The 26817-nt window shown below is 34.2% G+C and overlaps 1 protein-coding gene across 2 annotated transcripts in view; it reads left to right on the forward strand.

The window, feature by feature from the left end:
• The window catches only part of CSMD3 (CUB and Sushi multiple domains 3), a 581291-nt gene that overhangs the window by 260669 nt on the left and 293805 nt on the right, over positions 1-26817 (forward strand). For both annotated transcript variants that reach the window (XM_077782368.1, XM_021546425.3), the window contains exons 12-13: positions 13034-13137; positions 18247-18359. In XM_077782368.1, coding sequence (XP_077638494.1) covers positions 13034-13137; positions 18247-18359 — 217 coding nt within the window. The remainder of the gene's footprint in view (positions 1-13033; positions 13138-18246; positions 18360-26817) is intronic.

Here is a 26817-nt window from a genome sequence, read left to right on the forward strand (position 1 = left end):
ACTGATTTTTTCCTCAAACTGTAACTGCAGAATAGCATATGACCTTACAAAAACTATCCTAGTACCTGAATGTATGCATGCTTCAGTTTGATTTGTACATGTGTTTTGATTTTATTTACAAAGCAGAGTATCAGTAGCAGGGATGACTGTAGGAGTAACTTTTCTAGGAAGAGATCAGAAGTTGCCCACCTATCAGACTGAGACAGTTCTAGCTAACTCCAAGACAGATCCACTACAGGACACAACTGAGCAAATCAGACAAGCTGGTGACATCTCTGTAATAACTTATCTGAGTAAGGGCAAAAAAATCTGTACAACAGCAGCTGAAGGACATGAATGAGAATATTCAAGAGAAATAACCTCACAGACTCTATGGGCACAGCAGAAGGAGTGGAAGAAGGTGCTCGGTGTACTGGATCAAGCATTCCTCTGGAGCCTCTGTAGAGTGCTATTGATGCAGGTTGTCCCCTGCAGCTCATGGAGGTCCATGCTGGTGTGATCCACCTGTGGTGTGTGAAGGACCTGTGCCTGAAGGAGGCTGTGACCCTGTGGAGAGCCCAAGGGGGAGCAAGTTTCTGGCAGGACCTGTGACCCCTTGGGAGGAGCATACTGAAACAGATTTTGAAGAACTGTAGCCTTGTAGGAGAGACCCATATTGGAGAAAGGTGTGAAGAATTATTTCTTGTGGGAGGACTCTAACTCTGGAGCAGGAAAGAGCTTGAGGAGGAAGGAACAGCACAGATGAAGTATTACAAACTTACTGCAGCCCCCATTTCATATTCCCCTTTGCCACTTTGGGAGACAGGAGGGGGCAGAAGAGTCAGGAACAAAAAAAGTGAATTTGAGCCCATAATAAAAGGGGTTGAGATGATGGTGGGTTTAGTTTTTTATTATTTATCACTTTCCTACTCTATTTTTGTCAGTAAATAAAACTAATTTTCTTTAGATTGAATTTGTTTTGCCCATGACACTAATTAGTGAGCAATCTCCCTGTCCCTGTTTTTCTTCCAGTTTTCTCATTCTGTGCTGCTGAGGGGTAGTGATGGAGTGACTTGGTGAGCATCTGACAGCCAGCCAAAGTTAAATTAGAGCATCTTGCATAATCATCTGTCTTCACAAATATTTAAATACTCTGAAGATATAGCGTGAAAACAATAATTAAGAACAGGTCACTTATTTAAAATTAAATATGAACACTAAGATAAGGCCATAAAAAGGTATACCTGTTTGTTAATGGTGCATTATTATTATATCAGCAATAAGAATGCAAAGAAATAATGTTAGGTTAAGCAAGTAATTTTATTTCAAAGTAAAAATTGGACACTGTTTCTGAACATCTGTAATATACCACTGAAATTACTGTACTCTGAGTTATATTCATCATGGGCAGATTGTAGTGCTAGGAGCTATATTATAATAACTTCAGTATTACCCAGAAAATACTGTTCTTTGCATGGTATTGGTTGAACTAATTATAGTTCTTTCATATTGCAATGAAATGCAGATATACAGGAATTATGGAGTTTTTAAACTGAGGAAAGGTTTACAACGATACACAGGAATTATGGAGTTTTTAAAGTAAGAAAAAGTTTACAATGTTATCAGGAACAATATTCAGATATGTTTATAGTTTTCAGAAAAGGTGTCTAGCACTAATTAGAAGAACATTAACTTGTTGAGGTTAAAAGAGATCTTTTCACAAGTTAGATCAGCTTCTTTTCATAGTATATTGAGGAACTTGCATGTATAAAATCTTTGCTTATATAATCAGTGCTTTAATGTGTTTAGTTTTGATTCATGCTAATGTTGCCTTACTGTTCTGAACACAATATTGCTGGCCTGGTATGACTGCTAGAAGGCATACTAATTGGGAGAAGTAGTGGACAAAACAAGTATTAAACCATGTTATGAAGTAGAATAAGAACAGAGAATTTGTATCATAATTGTAGTGAAGGGTCAAGGGGTGCATTTTTTGTAATTTTTCCTTTTGTTCTGTGTTGTGAAAATTTTTGGATTTGATGTAGGAAACTTTTTTTCTTCTATTTAGTTTAGTTGGGGTTTTTTTGGGTTTTTTTTTTTTGTTCTGAGTGAAGATTCTGTGTTGAATGTGGATTTTAATGATGGTTTGTGCCTTGAAGTCAAAAGCCTCATTGATGTATAAATGAAGATTTGTCATTAAGAGTTTTTTATAATGACTGAAACAAATAATGTTATGGTATTCATTGTATAATGACAATATTTACAATATTCTACACCACAGCTGTAAGAACCACTACGACTCCGTGATCCTTGTATTTCAGGGCTGCTACTTGTTGCACCATTTGCAACAAAATATCTCAGGAACTGGGAATCTTTTAAGGGATATCTCAATAGATGAAGGAACCTTAAAGGCTCTTTAACTCTAGTGTAAATGGCTTTATCCAGGACTGAATCTAGCTAATTTTCTCCCAAACTGATTTCAGAAATAAGTTTGATAACAGCACCGTATAGTTGAATGAAATGTTTTCCCAGTCAGTTATTCACTTTGTATTGCATTACAATTGGTCTCTTGCCTCAGACAGTTAATTAGATATACTGTTCATGCCCAAGCCTTGTTGACAGTGCAGTAGGGCCATAACTAAAAACCTCAAACATGGCCGGAGATTACAGTGACATGATTACTATTGGAAAGTAGAATAAAAATTGTTTGTGAAAGGAAAGCCATAAAAAAAAAAACCTCATTGATGAAGGTGCACTGACACATCTGATGTTACCATTGAGATCCCCATATTTTAATTGTTCTTGTGCATGTTTTTTGCATTCTTATTCTTATATTATGATCCTATTCTCTGGAGCGGATCTGTTTAAGACAAAACAACTAATTTTTCAATAATTAATATTATGATTAAAATATTTATAATCTATGATGTACAAAGCTCTGAATAATGGTTCAGTGGAGAAAGAAATATCAGCAATTGATACATAACTTTGCAACAATTAAATATCTATGGCTGCCTGTATGGTATCACACCAATATATTCTTTAAACCTTCTTGAAGGCTTGTACCTTGCTTTGTTGCCCTCTTATGAGGGAAGGTTGAAATTCTCTGTGAAGATCAATACCTGTATATGTACTGCTTCTCCAACAGTATATGACAGAGGAAATCATGGACAGTTTTCCCATTTCTGGGTTGTCTTAACATGTTTCACATATAGTGTTTGATATACACCAATGAAGTGATTGTTGCCACTTTTATCCATGTCTGCTCTGGAATCAACAAAAGCTTTGTTGATCAAAAATAGCAGAGCTATAGTTACAGGGATCTACCTGAAAGAAAATTAATGAAAATCATACCTTTATGTGGAACTCTGAAGAACCAACAAAATTTAAACTTGTTTGCTTGTCTTCAACTGTGCTGCACATAATCTTAATCCTTGAGTCCCATGAAAAAGTTCTTGTGAATATCTGAACAGAAATGAGAATAAGAATTCCTCAGTTTGCACTCCATTTCATGACATCTCTCACATCTAGTAATGGAAATGATACCTGAATATCTTGTGGGTTTTTGCATAAACTCATCAGTTAGTTTCTGGACCATGCTATGTATTGCTAGTAATTTATTCTGACATTCGGTAATGGGATAATTTTAAGTTTACATTTTGAGTAGTAAACCTTTGTATTTTCAAGATTTAATTCCCATCTCCTCCCCAATGCATTTTTTGTATTTCTTTTCTCCTAAAAAATTAAAACCTTTCATTGTTTGTTTAAAAAAAAAAAAAAAAAGGAAGGGAGGACTACAAAATGATGAATTTTAAATTTAATGCCAGGCTAAAATACCAGTGAAATCTGAATTAGGGCTAAAGTTAACCAGAGTTCAAGTCTTATGGATTATACTTGCTGATTTTTTTTCTAATCCAGAGTGACAGAAACACTGTGGAAAATGTCAGTGCTAGAATGGCAGACTTTCTGACAGATCTCAACCACATTCACACCATATGCATCACCAAGCATCAAGAAGGAGAAAAATAAGCAAAAGGGTTCCTTTAAAAAAAAAATCAAGGTTTTTTTTTTTTTTTTTTTTTTTTTTTTTAATAATTGTAAGAACAAATTTAATATGGTGAGCTGACTGCTAAATTTAGATGGATCAGAAAACTAGGTACTAGTTCTGTTAATTTTATATGACAGGATTTTTTTTTAAAAAGCCAATTACTAGTATGTTATCTTTTGTCATCACCGCATTCTATCTTGAATGTATTTCAATCATAAAAGTTGCCTTACTGCTTATATAAATACATTCTTTAAATGAATTATTTAGAATATAGGTTCTTGAAAGTTTGAGAGTTTTCACATTTTTATCCTTTAATCTATTGAATTTTAAAATAATTTTGAAATTAAATATTACATGCTTGAGAGCTGGAAGATAGCTGACTTTTGATTTTGGATTTAGGGGTTTTTTAAATTATTATGTTTACTAAGGGTTTTTTAGTTTTTGGGGGTGTTTTGTTTTTTATTTGGTTGGGTTTTTATATGGATGTCAATTGTCTGTTAGGAAATGTATAATCTGAGTTTTGTTGAAATGGCAGAGCTTACTGAAAAATTTATAACATCTGTTTCAAATTGCTGTAGTCCTTTGTTGAAATAATTCAAAGTATCTGGGAAACTCCTCACATGACGTTTTCTGCAAATCTGGAGAATTATACTGAGGGAATATGTTGCAATTATTCCTGAAATAATATTAAATATGGCTGTAATTTAATAACTTTGTATTAAAATAGTGTTTTTTAAAAATATGTTTTTACATTCAATTCTTCCCTTCTTCATTCCCCATGTCATTAACATGATGTTTTCTTCCTGCAAAAAAATCTTTAAATTTCTGAGTTTTTGCTTTTAGACCAAGACAAAAATAAGCACCAAAAATATTCAGCAAAGTGTAGAGTATTTGTGCTTAATTTTTTACAGCTGTGTTATTTTGGTAACCATGTCAAAACTGTCAGTGGAACATTTCCTAAGCTTGCTGTTAAGCCTAAACCCAGTTGCCATCCATATTTAATCAGGTTAACAGCAAAAATCTGAAGCAGGCAGGGTGCTTCAACATGAATACAGAGACCCATTTAATGAAGTTTCTTTTGGTCAGGTCTGTTGGAACAAAGCACACTGCACCTTTTATTTTTGCAAGCAAACTTGGCTTTCCTAAGCCTGGTGTGAAGCTGTACTATGGGTGTTACAGTCAGTGAAATAATTAAAAAAACGTATGGTATACATGTCACACTATGACACAAAATAACTCACAGAAGCAGGCTAAATGTAAAAGGAAAGAAAAAGAACCAAAAAAAGCACTTTATTTTCTGACTCCACTACATATGCAAATAGCAAAAGTGACAGTGGATTGGATGGTGAAACTGCCACCTCTCCAACCACACTGGTCAAACCAACAGTCCAATTTCTCCACCCACAAAGAAGAATGCAAAACGACCATTGTTTATATGAACAGTGTGAGAAAATTCAGTAGAAATAAGTAAATATCAGAAGGCATAAGAAAATTTTAGAACTTTAAAACACTCAAAAGGACTGGGCGACATATACATAAACTCACTCTAAACTTATATTTTACCCATAATTGTGTTCTTCATCCATTCAGATTAAAAAGTCTGCTCTTTTATTTATCAATATTAGATAACACATTTTTATCTTATATGAAACCAGAAAATGTAAATATATTTTGATTCTGTTCAGAACATAATAAATTTTTCTGTAGTGTTGGCCACAATGTTCTTCCATATTGTACATGTAAATTTTGATCCAGTTAATATGTCTGAGTCACATACATACTACAGTTAAAAAATCTTAGAAATAGATGTGTTCAGAGGGGAGATTCTCTCGGCAGAATAAGAGCACAGTATGGAATACAGCTATTCCTTTGACAGGAAGCTAACAGGTTTGGCTGTGAGGGAACAGACTAAGTTGATAAATAAGAGAATTTGCAGTCAGGAAGTATGTGCATTTGTAGAGGGATAAATGACTTGTCGTTCCATCCTGAAATTTTCCTATAGATCTTTATTATGAAAGGAGGAGAGGTTCATTATCTTAATTTTTTTTTCCTGCCATGTCTGTGACTATAGGAATGATTTTTCACACTTTGAAAATACGAGTGACCATATGGAATGGGTGAGATTGTGCTTATTGCAATCGTTACAACAAAAGCAATTATTTCTCTTTGAGCCACTAGCAATATTAGATTCTAACTGCTGCTTGTATTTACTATACCTGGAGCTATTAACTCCACTTTTTGATAACATTTTATGTAAAATTAAATGTCAAATTTGAATTTTAGTTCTGTTTGACTTTCTATAAGTTCCTAAATTAGATCTCAGTTACATCTCCCACCAATTCTAAATGCAAACATTTTTCTTGCTTTTACTTATCATGAATATCCACACCCAAGCTAGAACTTTTAAAAAGATATATTTATATGAATAAGAGACTTCGATAGCAAATTTCCAGTGCTTGCACTGTGAGCATTTGAGATGTTTCAGTCTTTTTTGTTTGATGAATTTTTGGCACAAAACTTGTCTCTTTTCTCCATGGTTGAGTTCACTTGGTTGCTCTTGTGAGTGCTCTTTACAGGAAATTGTTCTGCTCAATATATACCTTTTTTGTGATATTAGACTGGGAAATAGAGCTGATATTAGTTTGTTTGTTTCTCTGTTTTCTATGAAGGGACTCCTTCAAAGGCTTGTGGTTCCATTCTATGATGAGCTAGTCTTGGCTGCCAGATGCCTGCCAGGCTGATCTGTAATGCTCCCTCCTCAACAGGATAGGGGCAGAAAATATGAAGAAAAAGCTCACATATGAAGATAAGAACAGGGAGATTGCTTACCAGTTACTCTCATATGCAAAGCAGACTTAGCTTAGAGAAATTAATAAAATTAACTGACAATTAAAGAATTAATTAAGAATAGTTAAAATGAGAAAAAAATCTAATTCAGCACCTTCCCCTCACCATATGCTATCTCTGCTCCAAAAATCTTACCTTGTAAACCCAATACACATTTGGAGTGGAACCTGAAGGCTTGCACGGAGACTTAAGTCACAGTATGATTCCCATGTTTCCATCACTTTAAGGATGTGTGGCTGTCCATCAGGTTAGGCTGACATCAGTTAGTGACCTCTGTGCTTTCTTTTGGAACAGATGGCTTACCCTCTGTGAGATTAAAAAGTGCAGATTTCTATGCTGGGTGCAAGAATATCCTTCTGAGTAACTGCTGAAAGGAAAAACCAAAGCAGGGGCAAGTTAATTTTAAGTCCTCAAGCCCTTCCTATGATTGCAATAATTTTCCTATTTGATAATAATAATTATTTTCTTTTTGTGAACTCTGACACTGAACTTAGTTTTGTGAGGGAAAAATGAGTGTGATTTTTTCATTGTGGTTTTATAAATTAGTTGATTTTTTTTACTATCTCTTTATAATCATCCTGGCTAGTCATATTTCCTTTCAGGCTGTCTAGAACATCTTAATCTCCATATCTGTGAAAGAAAAAAAAAAAAACAAACAAAAAACCCAAAACCAAAACAAACAAAAAACCCAAACCTAAAATAAAACCAAAAGCAACCTGGCCCCTACTATGTATAGGTATGTGGGGTAGTTCCTGCCCAGGGACTTGACTTTGCATTTTCTTTTTGTTGAACTTCATGAGGTTCTTAATGGTCTGTTTTTCCAGCCTGTTGATGTCCTTCTTCATGGCAGCATGACCCTCTGGCTTATAAACTGCTCATCTCTTCTCACTGTTGTGGCAAAGCTGCTGAGAGTGCATCACCTAGATAACCTATAAAGATGCTAAAGAAGGCTTGTCCCAATATTGACCCCTGAGATACAACATGAGTTATTGGCCCCTAACAAGACTTTGTGTCGCTGATAGCCATCCTCTCAGCCCAGAATTGCATTCTGTTTTAAATCCACCTTGCTGTCTGCTGAGCCCACACATCAACAGCTTGCCTGTTAATATTGTGACAATGCCAAAGGCCTACCTGAAGCCCAGGTTGAAAATATTCACTGCTTTTCTTTTCCGGCCATCAGGCGAGTCATTTAATTATATAAATCTATCAAAGTTGATCAAGCATGACTTCCCCTTGGTAAAACCATGCTGACTACTCCTGATGATTTTCTTGTTCCAGGATTATCCTCTTCATGGTAGCAGTAATATTAAATAAAATTATACCTAATATAAATAATTTAAATAAAATTATAGCTAAGTATTATAATAAATCATTGATTCAATATATTTTCCTTCTGAAATTGTATGATAACACAATTATTTTGATGGAGGGACCTGTGATTCTATGGAAAATTATGGTGATAAAGCCGATCAATCAGACAGTGACTTGCACCTGAGCTTGGCTTAGCTTAGCTTGTAGTGGCTTTCCTTAGCTTGTACCATCAGACATAAATGCCCATTAATTTAGTTACTGGGTAGTATTCAGACATACTCAGCACAAAAGCAATTACCATCCCGAGGGCAGATGAGGACACTCAGATACAAACCGGATGTGTTTTCTTCTTGCCTAATTTCACTTCTACAAGTGACAAAGGCAGTCAGACATCATTAGGAGTCTCTAGATAGCTTTTTTCTTGCTAGAATAACAGTGAAAAATGGAGAAAATAGTTATCTTGTGAATATTTTTCAGTGAGGTGGATTTCTTATGTGTTGATGTTATAATATGTAACTGCAAAAGAACAAATTAAAATCTTGTTATGTTACACAGTCTTCGATATGTTACATTCTTGGACAGAATTTTAATTAATATTTATTCCTTAGTATTATCTAATATATAGCTCATTTAAGCTGTATCTTAGCTTAATACTTAACTACATTTTTAAGGAGAAAAACGTCATTACATCAACAGAAATGTCATCATTATTTTACTGGTAGAATATCCCATTTTATGGAGTGAAAATGTTATTATACATCTGAAAATATTTTTAGAGTTACATTTGCATTGGAAGACTCAGGATAATGGATGCACAAATACATGCAATTTTGTATCTTTACTCTTCTCCTTCAGCAGCATCTCTGAGGAACATATACTTGCCTCTGTTACACACCATTCTGCTTTGGATGGTTTGAAATTTTAAAAAATTGAGTACTTCACCTGGAACACTACCTTCCTTGTAAATCCTTCAGAGATGTAATTTCATCAGGAACTAGATACACATTGAACAACTGTCTGGAAAATCTGTTGTCTGGAATGCATCCTTCTGAGCATGCTCTCTCTGAAAAGCTGTAGGAAGTTCTCAAAGTAGTCATTAATAAAAACCTTTTTAGTCATTAACTAAAACCTTCAATAAAACCTTTTCCCATTTTACTTCTGAGCTGGTATTTTGCCCAAGAAGTGAGTTCTAAAGGATATTTCAAGCCACCTAAAGAAGGTGAACCTACAGAAATGTTTTAGAAATTAGATCTCTGACCCCAGTGATTCCTTTGAAAAATTTCTTACAAAATAATTGGAAACCAAAGTACATATTTACAATTTTCAGAAAATTATTTTTCAAATAGAACTTTTTTTTCCCCTGTAGAGACTGGATAATACTTATTAATTTTATTGTCTCTTATTACTATTTCTGTCTAGATTTATAACTTCAATATAAATCAGGCATTCAAACTTGTTCATTGTCTTTGGGTGTATAAATAGCAAGAGCAGCCCAGAATGTAGAGAGACTTTTGCCTTCTGTTTCCTATCTCTTAATTGTTGGGTTTTTTTTTAGGTAATAGTGTACAAGTCAGCACATTTTATTTTGAATTAAAAAAAAAAAAAAAAAAAAAAAAACAAAAAACAGGTCCAGTTTTTTAATAAAGTGTGTATATGGCGGAAGAGAAAATACAAAATTCCTTTTTCCTCATAGTAGTATATAGGGATGTATTTAATAATATCCACTGGAACAAAATTCAAGATATTATTAGTAACAATTGTAGCAGTCTGACACCTGCAGAATTTATAACAAATGCTATTATAATGGCACTAAACTTTTTGTTGAGTATCTCTAAAAAAATAAACGATAGTAATTAATATATTGCTTAATTTTAAGATATTATTCTCAGTTCTGAATCCATACAAATGCATATCTGATATCATTAGTTGACTCATTATGTGTGAAATGATAGCTCAAGACTGGTGACAAACTGTCTGAGATAGAATTTTTGAAATGTTCTTCTTCTACCTTCTAGAACCAACTTCTGGTGGTATAATCCTTTTATCAAGAATCTTATAGCTCAGACATATCATTGATGAATATTTTTGTTCATAATATCGTTCCCTGATGTTATACCTTGTTATTTGAAAATATTTTGTGGTCACTAATTTTTTCTATTCAGCTTTGAAAGAGACTGTGGGACAGTGGATAAATACATTAAATGCATAAATATATTATAGCATGATCAATATTTGCATACATCAATAAAACCCCTGGATCTTATTTCATTTATATTAATGCTTTAATCTTGCTCTGGGAAACTAAAAATAGACATTACTGGAATGTATAAATCAAGAAAAATACTTGTCCCAGCACTTCTGATTGCTATGCATCTACTAACCAGATCAATAGCACACTTTAGTAATGCTAGTCTGATTTAAAAATATGTAGAATAAAGCAATAAATCATCACAGTTTTCCCTGAAGTGCTTATTCTTACAAGCAATTCTTACAATTCTCTTTATCATAGAAAAGAATTTCAGATTGTAGAAAAGTGAGAGATTATATCAGAATAGCCAGATTAGAACCGAGTCATCAATAATTTGGATATTCACTACAGACAAGTCAAATCATTGAAGCTGAAGCCTATGTTTTGAACAAAAAAATAAGTTTAAATTATTTTTTCATGTTCCACGATATTCCTTAACGAGACAGATATTTTTCAGGGAGTTCTCTTACTTTTTATTTGTGAGCATTGTTAAAAAAGAATTACAAAGACCTTACTTTTCTGCAGTGAAATAAAGAAAATTTTTTTTTGTCTTTCCTAATTTAAAAAAACATACCTTGAAACTTATATTTTCCTTAACCTCTATCTTTTCCTCTGATGAAATACACATCACAAGGGATAATGTTGATTGTGCTAAAGAAAATCTCTTTTATCTTTCTGACACAATTTATGAAGACAAGTACTTCAATTACAAAGGAACAGATGCCTTGTTTCAATTTGGTGGTACTCAACTAATATAAAATATCAAGAAGGATATTAGTTTAAAAAAAAATATTACCATTGTACTTACCAAAACAAAATCTGATAATTAAATTAGATTTCTTCTTGTGTTTAATGGAAAACAGGATTAAGGTATCTGATCATGAATTAGTTATACAGTTTTTATACTGTCTTCCTTTTCTTCTTATTATGCCTATAGTATTAATGGTTTTTGCTGCAATATTATTTCAAAATGTACTTTACTGTTCATAGGTGAAATATGCTTTCAAGTTGAATTGAATTCTAACATTATTTGCCCATGTTTCATTGTCTTCTGATGTAACTGCACATCTAGTTGAGCAGAATTTAAAAGTAGACAAAAAATAACGGATTTTTTGTGTGGTTGGTTTGGAGATTTTTGGTTTTGTTTGGTTATTTTTTTAAGTACTGAGTGAATATGTGTCAGCCTTAAATATAGTTATGGATTTCAGTTTAAATTCTTATATCTAGTGTTGCAAATTTTGTGGCTAGAGCAGCAAAAAATACCCAGAATAATTTCTCAGACTAAGAAGATTAAGAAGATTTATGTGTGGTTTTCTCCTCCTTACTCAATTAGAAGAAATCAGCTGCTTGCCTACACGATTTTCCACATCCCTTCCATCTGTGCCCTCTTAACTCTCTGTAGTGGACTGCAGTCACTGGGGTATGGCACATATACATGTACACATATATACATGTACACACAGGCATTTATATATGTGAATGTGACAAACTGCCTGTTCTTCAGTGTACTTATAGCACCACTTACACCTGTAAAGGAAAGTGTTTCTGCTCCCTTTGGAACAAATTGCAGTCCTTGGAACATACATCAGTTTTCCAGCTTGCCTGTACAAGACTAACAAAGGAACAGGACACGATAATAATCCATCAAAATGGCATCTACATCTTTAAACACAAATGATCTCTGTTCTCAATTATATCTGTAATAAAAGATTATTTATTACAGCATTAAAATTCCTATATATAAGTATTCTGTTATTTTTATCCATATGAAATTTTGAGGAACTATACATGGTGGAAAAGAATATGCTCTTTCTTTTCTTTCTTTTTTTCTTTTTCTTTTCTTTTCTCTTTTCTTTCTTTTCTTTCCTTTCCTTTTCTTTTCTTTTCTTTTCTTTTCTTTTCTTTTCTTTTCTTTTCTTTTCTTTTCTTTTCTTTTTTCTTTTCTTTTCTTTTCTTTTCTTTTCTTTTCTTTTCTTTTCTTTTCTTTTCTTTTCTTTTCTTTTCTTTTCTTTCTTTTCCTCTCCTCTCCTCTCCTCTCCTCTCCTCTCCTCTCCTCTCCTCTCCTCTCCTCTCCTCTCCTCTCCTCTCCTCTCCTCTCCTCTCCTCTCCTCTCCTCTCCTCTCCTCTCCTCTCCTCTCCTCTCCTCTCCTCTCCTCTCCTCTCCTCCTCTCCTCTCCTCTCCTCTCCTCTCCTCTCCTCTCCTCTCCAGTAATGTACAATTACTTAGTTGGTATTTGTCAACAGTAGTTCTGCACATAATGCAATTAGTTATTTTACCCTTTGAGTATATACTAATCAAAATGTAATGTGATTACACACAACTCTAATAAACACATAACAATTACATAAATAAATGAAATCATGGTGCTTTGAGGAGGTCAGCAGAGTGATGATACCTAAAGGGTTATTATAATTCACTCTTCATGAATCAAAACCTTGGGGTTAATTACACTAATTTATTGTGAAATATGCCAAACTTACATACAGTTATTAATTGGAAGATCACTTTTATTTACACTGCTAAAAAGCTTAATTTACGGACTCATCTCTCAAGTACATTTATTTATTTTGAAAATATATTTACTTATTTTATTTTGTAGGTTATTCAAATAAATTTTGAAGAATTTGATCTGGAGATTGGTTATGACACACTGACAATTGGTGATGGAGGAGAAGTGGGTGACCCTAAAACTGTACTTCAAGTGTAAGTTTTTTGCATTTACAGTTTGTGTACACTGAAGAATGTCATTAATGTGTTTTGATGAGATTAAATAATTTTTAAAATCTGGTAAATATGAAAAAAAGTGACCTTCTAAAATTACTAAGGGGGACAGTTTGAATATATTGCTATATGTTTACTGTTCTAAAGTCAGAAAGAGAGTACCTAGACATCACAAAAGAAAAAGATGAACTCAAGTCAGAAGTTTGAAAGGCATGGTGTGGACACTTATATTTAGATATGTAAATTTTAGGAACTATTTCACTCCCTTTTGTGTGTTCTCAAATTAAAAGTGCATAAGAACATAATTGAAAATAGATATATGGACAACTTGTGCACAAATTTTACAGTCCTCCAGCAAGGTTAGCATGACAAAAGATGTACTATAGTATCTTGACCTTAATTTGCTTATTGACTATTATAGATAACTCAGAAAAACAAGTTAACATAGTGAAGAAAATTACTACAGTGAAAGGCTGAATAGGTTGTTTCTTAAACCACATTTTACAAACCAGCTTTGAGTATTGAATAGATTTTTATCATTTATGGACATTTTTCTAGAATGGTTGAGCCCAGGTATATAATATTCTTAGCAATCATTGATTAACTTAAAATCCATATTTCTCAAATACTTACCTTGTGGTAATAATAACAATTGTCTCAAGAAGACAAATCCAGAATTTTATTACTTTGTAAAATTTTCGAGACAGTGTTATAAGTCAGTGATTCTGTTTGTTCCACAGTGACTTGAAAATATGCAGAACACTGTAATTAAGACTTATAATGAATTGTTTTATATAACTCTAGTTCTAGTCTGAATAAATCAGTCCTGTAGGATATATTAATGTCTTTTAAAGTACATTGCATTTATTTTTTCGATTCTGAGACAATTTTATTTAAAAAAAAAAAAAGATCTAATGCTTAAAAATAGTAATTTGCCTGTAAGGGATTACCTGCTATTTGGAAAATATTTTTTAAAGGCCAAATTATATTTAGCTGTTAATTTAAAATAAACTGACCTTTCAGCAAACACCTGAAGTTATAATTAGTTCAAATGAGTTAATAATAAAAACACAGATAAGAATATGATGCAAGTTTAATACAAAATATATTTAATCATAAAACAAAAAACTTACAAAATTAGGATTCTTTAGAACAATATTCCCTGCAGTATATTTATTTGAAATGTATAAAAAAATTTTACTTATTGTAGTTTTCCATTATTCACCATAAGAATGTTCATTTGAGTACACTAAACCCAAGCTTTGCCTCTTTCTCTGTCCTAATTTTACCTCATTCGTATTAGTAATTGCAAAATTTTGAACAGAACATACATTTTTACTAAGATTTACAGAGTTTTTGAATGAATTCCCCTTTAGATTTTTCCTCGAGAGGATAGATTATTTGGCCTTCTATTTTTAATTGGTTTTGTAATCATTCTCTCCTTTATGTTTTGTTCTATTTTGTTTAATATCTTTAATAATATAGTCAGGACAAGGGGTTTGAGTGCACCCTCACTCAGTTTGCAGATGACACCAAGTTGGACAGGAGTGTCCATCTGCTGGAAGGTAAACACAGAGCTGAAGTTCACAGGTCTGTAGTTTCCTGGATCTTCCTTTCTCTCAGGAGTGATATTTTCCTCCTTCCTTCTTGTAACCTTGTGACTGCCATGACTTTTCCAGTGATGGAGAGTGACCTGGCAACATCAGCTAGTTTCCTTATGATCCTGGGATGATGTCATCAGGCCCCACAGACTTGTGACTTTTCAGTTTCATTGAGTGGTCTTGAACCTTCTCTGTGCTCACAGAGCAGGTTCTCTCTCCCCCAAATCCCATGCAGAGGATCAAGGACTTGAGAGAAACCTGACAGCCAGTGAAGACTGAGGCAAAAAACTCTGAATTATCTTGACCTTCTCCATATCTGCTGTCAGCAGTTCTTTCCTCTTGCTTATCAGGGGAAACACTTCTTTGGCTTTTTTTTGTCAGAAGGACTGGACATGGATCCTGGAAAAGCAAAAAAATATCCCATTAATTTATGGAGGTTTAATATTAAGTAACATTATACAACAAGCCACAATAAGTATATTTTTTGTTTACCCATAGAATCATTATCCTGTGATCAGAAGTATCAATTGGTAAAGTTATTAGGGTTAAAATGAATAAAAAAATTACACAGAAGATGGAAGATAATTAAGTACTCTAAAAACCATGTAAATCTTTTCTCCTGTGAGCCATGCAGACTTTGTCTGAGATATGATGCATAGCTAATAAATCAGCTGTTGTATCTTTTAATTTTTGGGTTTTAAATTTTAAAATAATTATCTTTCCCCTGGAAAATTGCTAAAGAACATTGGTTTAAATATGTCTCGTTTACTTGTTAATAATGTGAAAACATTTATCTTCCAATTTATCAGGGTTAATCAAGAAATTTATCCAAGTGTTTAATCTGCTGGTTTTGCTGGGCACTGCTTGATAGGAAGGTTGAGAAGCAAAAACGGAAGTTAAGTGGCATTTCAATAGCATTAGGCTTCCTAAACTGATAATTGCAGTCCTGATTATTCCTATTCTGATGTTAATCACAGAAGGAGATAACTCCAAAGCCTTTTCAGTACTTGCCATTAAGTTTCCCTGGGTGCCTGTGGTTCTGAGCCTGTATGTCCATGCACCCAGCAATGTGGCAGTCTGCTCCAGCCTGGTGAGCCTGGCACCCAAGTGAATTTAAACCTGACTGCTATAATACTTTCTGTCTGAAAAGATGACTGATATGACAGCATTCTTAGTGCTTTCCTATGAAACTAAAATGCAAGGTGGAGCAGTGTTAAGTGTTATTACCAAGGGATAGAGGGGAAGAGGGGAAAATAAATGGTGACTCCATACACAAGTCACAGCACTTTTCCAGGACTGCTTTCAGCAGTTGGTTCTGACAATTGCTCCAGGCGACTTTTAATGCAGTATCCATCTAGGCACTGGTTCCTGTAACATACCTTTTGAAAATCCAGCTTAAAAATTTTTGAAATTCAATCTTTTAGTATGCTTGCTGTATTGGGTGTGCATGTGTCCAATCTCATATTACAGGTTGTCTTCAGCAAATGGAGAGTGTCACAATCTTCTGAATGTCCTCAAACCCAGTCTTCAGCGTACTCTCTCAGGGGGAGAATATATGTCACTAGGATGTGGGAGGAGTAGTTCTGGAGTTGTACAGGGAGAAGTGGAAAACACCTGCTGAGTGTTGTAACTGTTAAGCTGTTTAATAAAAAGGGAGATCTCATAATCACATACTTCCATTTCTACTGCTGTCAGTGTTCACTACTCAGCTCTTAAAAGGAAAAATGTAGTTCCAGGAGAGGAATCTAGGTACTGAATTCAGGGTAGAGGAACCTACATAAACCCCCAGAAGGACAGAAAGAATAATTCTATGCTGCAGACTTTCATTATTTTCTTAAATATCTTCCTTCATATAATAATGGTTTTTCTTTTCTGGATCTTATTGTTCCGTGGCCAATTCCTAAATGTTTTACAGGGATCCCTAAGGACTTAGAGATAGATCAACAAGTGATTGTTGTGTTCTCTTGATTTTTTTTTTTCAAAAATGTATTTTCAGATTTTTTTTTCCCTCCTGTAGTATTTATTTGGAAAGTATTTATTGTAAAAATGATGGATGAAATAAAAGTATGTATAATTAATTTCAGATAATAGAAATGCTGAACATTTTGATGTGGGTTTATCATAGAATTTGTTCTGTCTGTCACAACAGAGAGATTATTATTCTCAATGCTGTTAATATTCAAACTACATACTGTCAGACACCAGTGACAATTACAAAACTCTGTTAGCCATTACATCAGTGTGGTTTCTCAGAAACATCCTGTTAATCTACTAATTTGGCAAAGTGCACTCACTGAAGGCACTTTCCCTTAGTGCAGGAATAAGCAGTTAATATGTTCTTTTGGCCAGGCATTTACTTGTTCAGTTCTGGCAAGAGTCTTTCTAGTAGCTCCATCTGTGAACACAGATGTGGGAAACAGACATGTTTTTTTTTTTTTTCCTCAGCAGACTATTTAATACAGAAGGAAGCTAAAAAAGACCAGAGGGAAGAACTAAAATTAACTGTAAAATGCTTTTAAATAGTCCATTTTAAGTTTCAGCTATCTTTAAAGAATGGTTAGAGCTTAAAAAATGAACAGTTTTCACTGCTATACACTATTGTGCTTGTGATCCACTTTACAAGAATGAAAAATAGCTGGAAACTTTTCAGCATTTCATTTCAGATAAAAAACTATTACCAAATTTGAGACAAAATTTTGGGAAGAAAATGCAGTATAATATAAAACTGCAAATTTCACATTTCCTAATTGCTATCACACTGTTCATTTAGCAAATAGAATCAACATTTAGAATTGTGCTGATCTGCAAATTTTTGCAAACAATATTAAAATTAAAAAAAATAAAAGAAAGAAAATTCAGTTTACTTCTATTAATCAGCACTCTGTAGCAATAGAAGGTTTTAAAGTTGTGATATTTGTTAGTTTTCTTAATGAAGGAACAGACAACAGCTGATTCTTGTCAGGCTGTTCTTCCTTTGTTGTAGAAGAGGAGATGAGAGGGAGTGCAGGGAGCACACGAGCATTCAAAATACTGTTGCTACTTAAAAATAACAGCTTTCTTTTAGATATGGAAGGCATGTATTTCAAGGTAGGTAGTTGCATACTAGAAAAATCAAAGAATCACTCTGATACTTCATTATGGGCTTATAATGCTATGCCTTCATGTACCTGAGTAGTGGACACTGGATTGTCAGATAAGGTTAATGATTAGGGAAGTTGCATTTTTTTCTGGAGTAGCAACTGAAAGTGAGATAAACTATTTCAATACAACATAAATAATAGTTGCATGTGTTTACTATCAAATTTCCAGTCATTGGAAATATGAGAGCTATCTTGGCTGGTAAACCAGTAAGTAACTAATTTAGTGTGAGCTGAATGCAATGAATTTTAAAGTAAACATTAAAAAATGCTTGGCAAGTATTTAGATTTTTTACAAAAAAAAAAAAATCTCCTTGCTTAATGGCTTTACAGAAATTTTCTTCTATCTGTAGGTTAACCGGGAGTTTTGTACCAGACTTAATTGTGAGCATGAGCAATCAGATGTGGTTGCATCTTCAAACGGATGAAAGTGTGGGCTCAATTGGTTTCAAGGTTAACTACAAAGGTAATGACATCACTGGAAGCAAATGTAATGGTGTACCAAAAATATTAGGACAATATTATGGAATGTTTTTCTTTCATATAAATGAGTGGATGCATTCTATTTCCAGTTCTGTCAGTTTTAAAAAGAGGAAAATATAAGCTGAATTGTAAAAAAAAAAAAAAAAAGTTATATTTAAAGGTCTTATGTTACATGAAACTGCACACATTTTGTTTGATGTTTTGTTAAAGCAGTTCAGTTTTGACATAGAATTTTACTCTTATTTTCTTTTATTTAATATTGGTAACTATTAAAGTGAAATAATTGTGTGATTATTTAAAGCTGAATGAGTAAAAAAATTGATTAGTTCCTACATTCTTTTGAAAAGTAATGCCTATCATAACATAAAAAAATCCACTGCAAGTGAACAGCTTGAATTGCTGCTAAGTTTTGAGCCAAGACAAAGAAAAACCTAATAATGTTGTCCTTTATGGTCTTAATTGGCAAAATGCACTATATAAACAATCTGTTGCTATTTGATACTTCTGGAATGACATACATTTTTTTATAGACTATGAACAGAAAAATAAAAAAAAGCTAAAGTACAACATATATATATATATATACATACAGATGCATTTCTGTATTATTAAAGATTTAGGGTTTTTTTAATATTACTTTAATATAAATATGTCTTTCTTACAAGAACTTTATTAATTGCATGGTTTCTGTCTAGTACAAAAAACAGATAATAGAAAGTATGATTATTCATCAGAAAATGAGAGAGGAGAGGCAAAAGTAAACCAGTGACTGTGTGTATTAGAAATGGAGCTGATGTGGCTGAGAATCAGCATTGTGAATAAACCTGCGCAATATTTTTTTTTTTTTTTTTTTTTTTTGTCCATAACTTACCTGTAATGTAAAGTAAAGCTCCACAATGGTATGGTACAAGTGCACTTGTTCACTCTTGATATTCATACCTAGTGGACTAAGATAGGAAGATCTTAGTACTTTGCTGCATGGTATTAATTAAGACCTAGGATTTCCACATTCAGAGTATTGAAAGAGGCAAGAGAATGATTACTATAAACAAGTTTAATAATTTGTTAATACAGCAAAACTAGAACCATATTTTCATGGAAAAAGATGAGTTTTAGACCTGAACTCTAACTTGCAGAGCTCAAGTTGTTGATTCTTTTATTTACATTTTTCTTTCCTGATAAAATAGTTTTACTTGCAATAGTTTTCGTTTGAAGCAGAGAGAGGATTATTGTCTATTCTTATATGCTATGTCTTCTTTTATTCATGAGTTACATTTATTCTTAGAAGCTATAGTTCTGCAATAATAAAATTAATTGAATATGAATAGGTAGAAGGGTACAGAAGGGGTGAGCATTCACAAGAGCATCTCCATATAATCAAGCTTGTGATTGTATGCCTAGATATTGAATCTATTTCTCTCTTGCCCTACAACGGTAATTTATCTTAGTTCTCTAAATAGCACTTGAATGCAGTAAACACTCAATGAATAGGTGCTCTGTGGTGGTGGTTGGGGGGGGGGGGGGAGTTGCATTTTTTTTTCTCTTTTTGTTTTGGTTTGAGTTTATTTTGTAGGATTCCCCACCACCACCTTGCTGCCAATCCAGAGTATTTGATTTTTTTTTTTAATCTTAGTTGCCCTCATCTTGATCCCTGAGAGGATGTGTTCATTAGAATCTCAGAAATTGGGCAATGGTCATAAAATAAAATGGAAAGGGTATCAAAGGCAATTCAAGTCTTAAGGTGTTGCTATTTCTGTTGCTTTAAAAACTGTGTTAAGTCCTTTCTAGTAATGATGGTAGGCACTGCAAACAGATGCATAAATGGGTAGTATTTTGGATTAGCAGCTGCTCTGCAATTTAAGTTTTGAAATTTATTTATTGGAAGTTGAAAGAAAGTCCGATGAAGTAAACTGAGTATTTGCATTAGAACAATGCATTCAGGGCTGTGACATAACACTGAATTGTTTACTATAATTAAAAAAAAATTACAAAGACTTTTCCCTTTGTAGAGAATTTTTAGAAATACTTAATGATGATTTCTAGAAGTCAGGGTCAAAGAAAATTTCAGTTTAAGTTATTTCATGAATTCTTTAGAATGTATGCTTAACTTGCTTTTTCATCTCTTGACTAGATCAAATGTATTACTTTAACTTGACCTCTTCCACCTCACAAATTCCAGTATTCACTTAGACAGCCAGCTATGGCTGATACTGTATTTATTTTTACATGTATTTATTATGTGTTTAAGGCTTGTAAATTTCTGCTTACGTGACAGGTACAATTACATTAGCATTTTACATTAGATCCATTGATTTTTGAACTGAATCTTCTTCTGATCATTCCCACTGCTCTTGATTAGTTTTCATCATGGAGCAATCTTGAAAGGCCTAAATTACATTAGTTTGAGGGAATTCATAAAATACGATTGAATAGCATTAAGTGTAGCATTCCTTTGGTGCTCCAGCTGCTAATGGGCATTTCTCAGGAACTTGTAAATCTTTTTCAAAGTAAAACCACTAAAACAAATATATGTGTAGCATTATTAAGTAAAAATAGGGAATATTTAGAAATCGTAAGTGAATTATTTTCACATCATAATTTTAGAGATTATTTGAAAACTTTTCTTTAGAAATGAGATCAGACTTTGGTGGTTGGGCAATTGCCAAGTAAAACAAATAAAGTGGATTATTTTAAGACTTCCCATATCATTACTATGAAAAGAAACCACAAATTAATAGTTTTAAATGTTGACGTGTTTCATGAATGCTTAGGATCATTCAATATTTCAGGAAATGGTGCCATATTGTCAACGTAGCACTTCTATTCTCAAAGCCATGGTAAAGTGGAAAGAAGTATCTAACTAAACAGTAGTATTAGAGAAACAATCTCCAACATACTCAAACACTGGAACTGAATGGTTTTCATCTATAATTGAGTAAAAAACTGTTGCACAAAATATGAGACAAACAAATTTATGGCAGAGCATTCAAAGAAACCCATCTTTCTGAGATAAGATTTTGCAGAATTGTGAATTTATTGACTCACAAAATTTTTTTTAAATTTAGCAATTGAATATTATAGTTCCTAGAAAATTATATATGAGAATATAAAGTGTAATAGTTTTCATACACACTTGTCTCCTTTTGTAACTTTGGACACATATAAAAGATTAAATATGAGATATTCCTTATACAACATAAACTGTGTGACAAAATTTTTTGGGATTAACAAATAGTGTTAATTTAGTCATGGTGTAAATTAGTAGGAAAAGATGTAGAGGGGAATTAAATCAGTAATGCAAACATAGTAAAAATTTGCTTTATCAGCATCATGTAAGAAAGCTGAACTTCTGTTTAGGTCAGATTTGAGTCTTCTGAAACAGCCCAAGCTAACCTCAGGGCAGTCATCTTCTCTTAGGTCCGAATATCACACCCTCAGTTTCTGTGCTATAGCCAAATGTGAGGGAATTTTTCTCTTTTGGTATATCTGCTTTATTTGTTCTCTAATTTTAAAAGACTCTTAAATCAGCAGGTTATCCTGATATTTCTGCCTCCTATTAGGACAAAAACTGTTTATTCATACATCAGATATAATCCAATCTAATTGCATAAGAAAATAAAGTTGAAGAAGGTTATATTGACTAAAGTGCAATGATAGGTGTTAAGTAGAGGATTATTTAAGATGCTAAGCTAAATAACAGTGTAGGCAGAAAGTTAATTTGAAGCAAAATAGACTTGCTTGTTCACATTTCCACAATGATGATCTAACTTTAGGATATGGCATTTACACTCTGACATCCAGTATTTCAGAAGATTTCTTTTTGCTTAAACCATGACATTCATCTTGCTTCAAGCAGTATGGCTTGTACCTGAGTTCTTGGGATACTAGTGAAGCCTGGGACAGCTGTCTGGAGTTTGTGATCCACATTTCATCTTATTTTCCTAGCAACAAGCACTGAGTTTCAGACACATCTGAATTTTTTTGTTGCAGATGGCACAAAGATATTTTTCAATGACTTACTGCCCAGTGGTGATTTTTTTTTCTATTGGTGACAGAATAGGGAATTATCTGAATCCATTGTTAGTCCCCCATGTCTAGAAACATGAATTTCAAATGTGTGAAATAAGAAACTTTTGCCATAACACAGGCTTCAGGAAGGTCTCATTTTGACAAACTGTTAAAGTAGCTTATCTATGAAACATATGCCTTCATGTTCATTCTACCAAGAGAAAAATATGTCTTTAATTCTTGCTGTTCTTATTACTTGCTAATTAAAAAAAAAACCAAAAACAAAAACAAACAAAAAAATCAAGCAAAAAAACCAAAATCTCCGTGAGATTGTGGGCAGTTTCATTGTGTAGTTTTGGGTTTCACAAGACAGTTGTTGTGTTTCTTTAGTTAAATACTATGAAATTCCCCTTTTGTGAGGATGGAGGAAATAAACTTTTCTGCTTTCTGCACACCAAAATCAAGAATTAAATCTATGACACATTTCTACTTTCTGAATTGTTCAATTTTATAAATTTCAGTGTATATTCTCTTGTGGCATTTTCACTGTTCTGATGATTTCTGTTGCCTTTCAATCCACTCTTCTCTGTATTTCTCATCATATGCTTGTTCTCTTTGTTTTCTTTGTGTTTTGTGGTGCATTAATTAGAATCATATAAATTACTTATTTAATTGGATTCTAGCCCCAGTTTTATTCCTTGTGCTTCATAACTTCATTTTGCAAAAAGAATGACATGCAGAGATTCACTCCAATAGTGAAAATCCTTGAAAATTATTTTAATCTATGTAAGTCTTATGATTAGTTCAAATTCTTAAATGCAAATGCTGCTTTGTATTTTTTAAAAATTAAAAACTTATTTTTGTGCAACACTACTTACCAACAGTTTACTAATACAAGAAAAAATTTTCTGTACTGATTCCGTGTCTGCTGAAAGTTGTTCCAAATTTTATAATTCAAGATCATTTCTATTTCAGATATTTCTTGAACATATTGAGCAAAAATGCATCCATTTCAGAAACTTGGGGCAGTTCCCCTTGTTAACTTAATGCCAAGATAGTAATTGGGTTTGTATTTTACTCTTGTGTTCTTCCTGCTTTGTTGGCCACGATTCACCACTGACGTTTTCTGACACTACTCAGTCAGCATTATCCAAATATGTTAACAGTATTTTTATCTAATTTTCAAACAATGCATTCAACATAAAATTTTCTGTTTGTTATCCCCAGATTACAAGAATATGAGAGCAGTTGTAGAGAGGCATAATAAAGATTCATTTAAATGGGTACAACATGAGGATAAAAGAGCAAGCAAGTATGTAGTGATACTTCTCAAAATGTTTTCTTACTCCTAACAGTTTATGGAATAGACACTTCCTAAATCCAGTGTATTTAAAGTAAAACTTGATGGACTTTTTCATTCATTATTTCGTCTGTTTTTCCTCTCAAGCTCACATATAATTTTCGTATTCTAATATTTTATAGCAAGGACATTTCAGTGAAGAAGTGTTTCTTTCTGTTCACCGTAGTTCTACTAGCTTTATCTGATGCCTTTCCATTTTTTTTTCTTAGAAAATACAATGTATTTAATCTTACATTTTACTGCTTACTTTACTTAGGTTTTGCAGGACCTTTATTTCTTCACAGGTAACTGTCCTCTTTACTGTTTTGTGTAAGCTATCATCGGCAAGCTTTGTCATTTCACTGCTTGCCTTATTTTCCGTCTTCTAATATTTTGTCAGACAATAACTTTAACTACCCTGACATCTGCTGGACAAGCAACATGGCAAAGCAGAAACAATCCAGGAGGATCCTGGAAAGCATTCATGGCAGCTTTCTGACACAGGTACTGGAAGACCCCACAAGGAATAGTGTACTGCTTCACCTCATACTAATGAACTGGGAAGGCCTTTTCGGTGATATGAAGGTTGGGAGCAGCACGGACTGTAGTGACCATGAGATTGTGAAGTTCAATATTGGGTGAGGAGGAATGAGGACAGCAAGTCAAATTACAGCCATTGACTTCAGGAGAGACAATTTCAGTCTTTTTGGGGATGTTCCTTGAAGAATCCCACAGAAAAAGGCACCACAGGGAAATGGGGTCCAAGAGAGCTTGTTGATATCCAAACATCACTTCCTTCCCTGCACGAGAATGATACATCCGAACAAGTAAGAAATCAGACAGAGGGGAGAAATGTGTGTGAATAAATCAAGAACTCCTGTCATTATTCAAACATAAACAGAAAATACACAGGAGATGAAAGCAGGGATGGAAGTGGCCTCTTGGAATCAATATAGAGAGATTGTCAATATAAGTAGAAATGAAACCAGGAAGGCCAAGGGCCCATCTGCAATTAAATCTAGCCAAGGATGTCCAGGACAACAAGAAGGGCTCCTTAAAATATATCAATAACAGGAAAAAAAAAAAAAACAAACAGAAGGATATTGTGGGCCCATTGGTAAATGGAGGGGACCCTGGTAACAAGGGGCACAGAGAAGGCAGAGTTATCAAATGCCTTCTTTGCATCAATCTTCACTGACATGATCAGCCCTCAGGACTCTCTGACACAGACCAGGGTAAAGGAGTCTTAGAAGGAAGATTAGGTTAGATTGCTTAGAAGGAGGATTGGGTTAGATAACACCTAAGCAAACTTGACATCCACAACCCCATGGGCTCTGGCTGGAAGTGTCCATGAGAGAACTTCTGGACACCATAGCGAGGTCACTCACAGTCATCTTTGCAAGGTCAGGGAAATCAGGAGAGGTGCTTGGAGACTGGAAAAAAGAAAATCTCACCCTGATCTTCAAAAAGGACAAGAAGGATACGGGGAACTATTGGCCAGTCAACCTCACTTCAATCCCTGGAAAGGTGATGGAGCACCTCATTCTGAAGACCATTTGTGCCCATATGGAGGGCAAAAAGTATTAGATTAGAAGTATTCAGCATGGATTCACATAATCAGGTTTGACCAAACAGATTACCTTCTACAGTGAAGCAACCACCTGGATTAATGAGGGAAAAGCAGTGGATATTGTCTACCTTGGCTTCATCAAGGCTTTTGACACTGTCTCTCATAAAATCCTGATAGCCAAAATCAGGAACTGTTGACTGGATGAGTGGGCAGTGAGGTGGATTGAGAACTGGTTGAATGGCAGATCCCAGAGGGTCATAATCAGTGACAACCTAGTTGAAGGTTTTTTCACTAATGGTGTCCTCCAAGGTTCCATACTGGAGGAATATCGTTTAACTTATTCATCTATGACTTGGATGAAGGGGCAGATGCCTCCTCAGCAAGTTCACTGATGACACAAAGCTGGGAGGACTGCCCAACAAATCAGAGGGTTGTCCAGGCCTTCAGAAGGACATTAAGAGGTTGGCGAGATGGGCAGAGAAGAGTTTGAAATTCAACACAGGCAAGTCCAGGGTCCTGCACATGGGGAAAAATAACCCCATGGACCAGTACAGGCTCAGGGCTGTCCTGCTGGGAAGCAGCTCTGTGGAGAAGGACCTGGGGGTCCTGCTGGAAAACAAACTGACCATGAGCCCAGCAGCGTGCCTGTGTGGCCAAGAAGGCCAGTGTTGTTTTGGAGTGCATTAGAAAGAACATTGCCATCGGATCAGCAGAGATGATCCTGGCCTTTTACTTAGCCCTAGTGAGGCACATCTGGAGTGCTTTGTCCAGTTCTGGAATCCCTAGTGACAAAGAGACATGGAGCTCCTGGAGTGAGTCCAGTGGAGGGCAAAATGGTTAATTAAGGGCTGGGAGCATCTCTCTTATGAGGAAAGTCTGAGGGAGCTGGGTTTGTTCAATCTTGAGAAAAGATCTTGGAGAGCAGATCTCATCAATGTCTATAAGTATTTAAGGGAAGGTGTCAGAGGATGGATCCAGGCTCTATTTGGTGGTGCCAAGCAATAGGACAAGAGGCAATGAGCAAAAACTGGGGTACAGGAAGTTCCACCTGAACACGAGGAAGAATTTCTTTAATGTGTAGTGACCATGCACTGGAATCTCCCTCACTGGAAATATTCAAGAGCTGGAAATATTCAATATCTGGACATTCTCCTGGGCATTATGCTCTGGGATGACCCTGCTTGGCAGGGAAATTGGACCAGATGACTCACTGTGCTCCCTTCCAGCCTTACCCATTCTGTGACTCTTTGAAACAGTTTAGATACTGAAGAAGTCCATTAGTGGCTTCTCTCCTCTGGCAGAACTGACCATTTACTTTTACCATCAACCAACTACATTTTAAGCTGACATGCAGAAAAAAAGTCTGTCATTTTATGAAAGAGTTCCTAATCTTTGCAAGAACCTTTCATTTGGGCTTCCTCAAATGCCCTTTTAGAACTGCAAATAGTATACCTAAACTGAATTCCTCTCATCTCTATGCAAGCTAATCATTCTGGAAAGCATTAGTGGATTTATAATGCAGGA

Source organism: Lonchura striata, chromosome 1 (genome assembly GCF_046129695.1).
Source record: "Lonchura striata isolate bLonStr1 chromosome 1, bLonStr1.mat, whole genome shotgun sequence".
In the NCBI taxonomy this organism is placed as follows: Eukaryota; Metazoa; Chordata; class Aves; order Passeriformes; family Estrildidae; genus Lonchura; species Lonchura striata.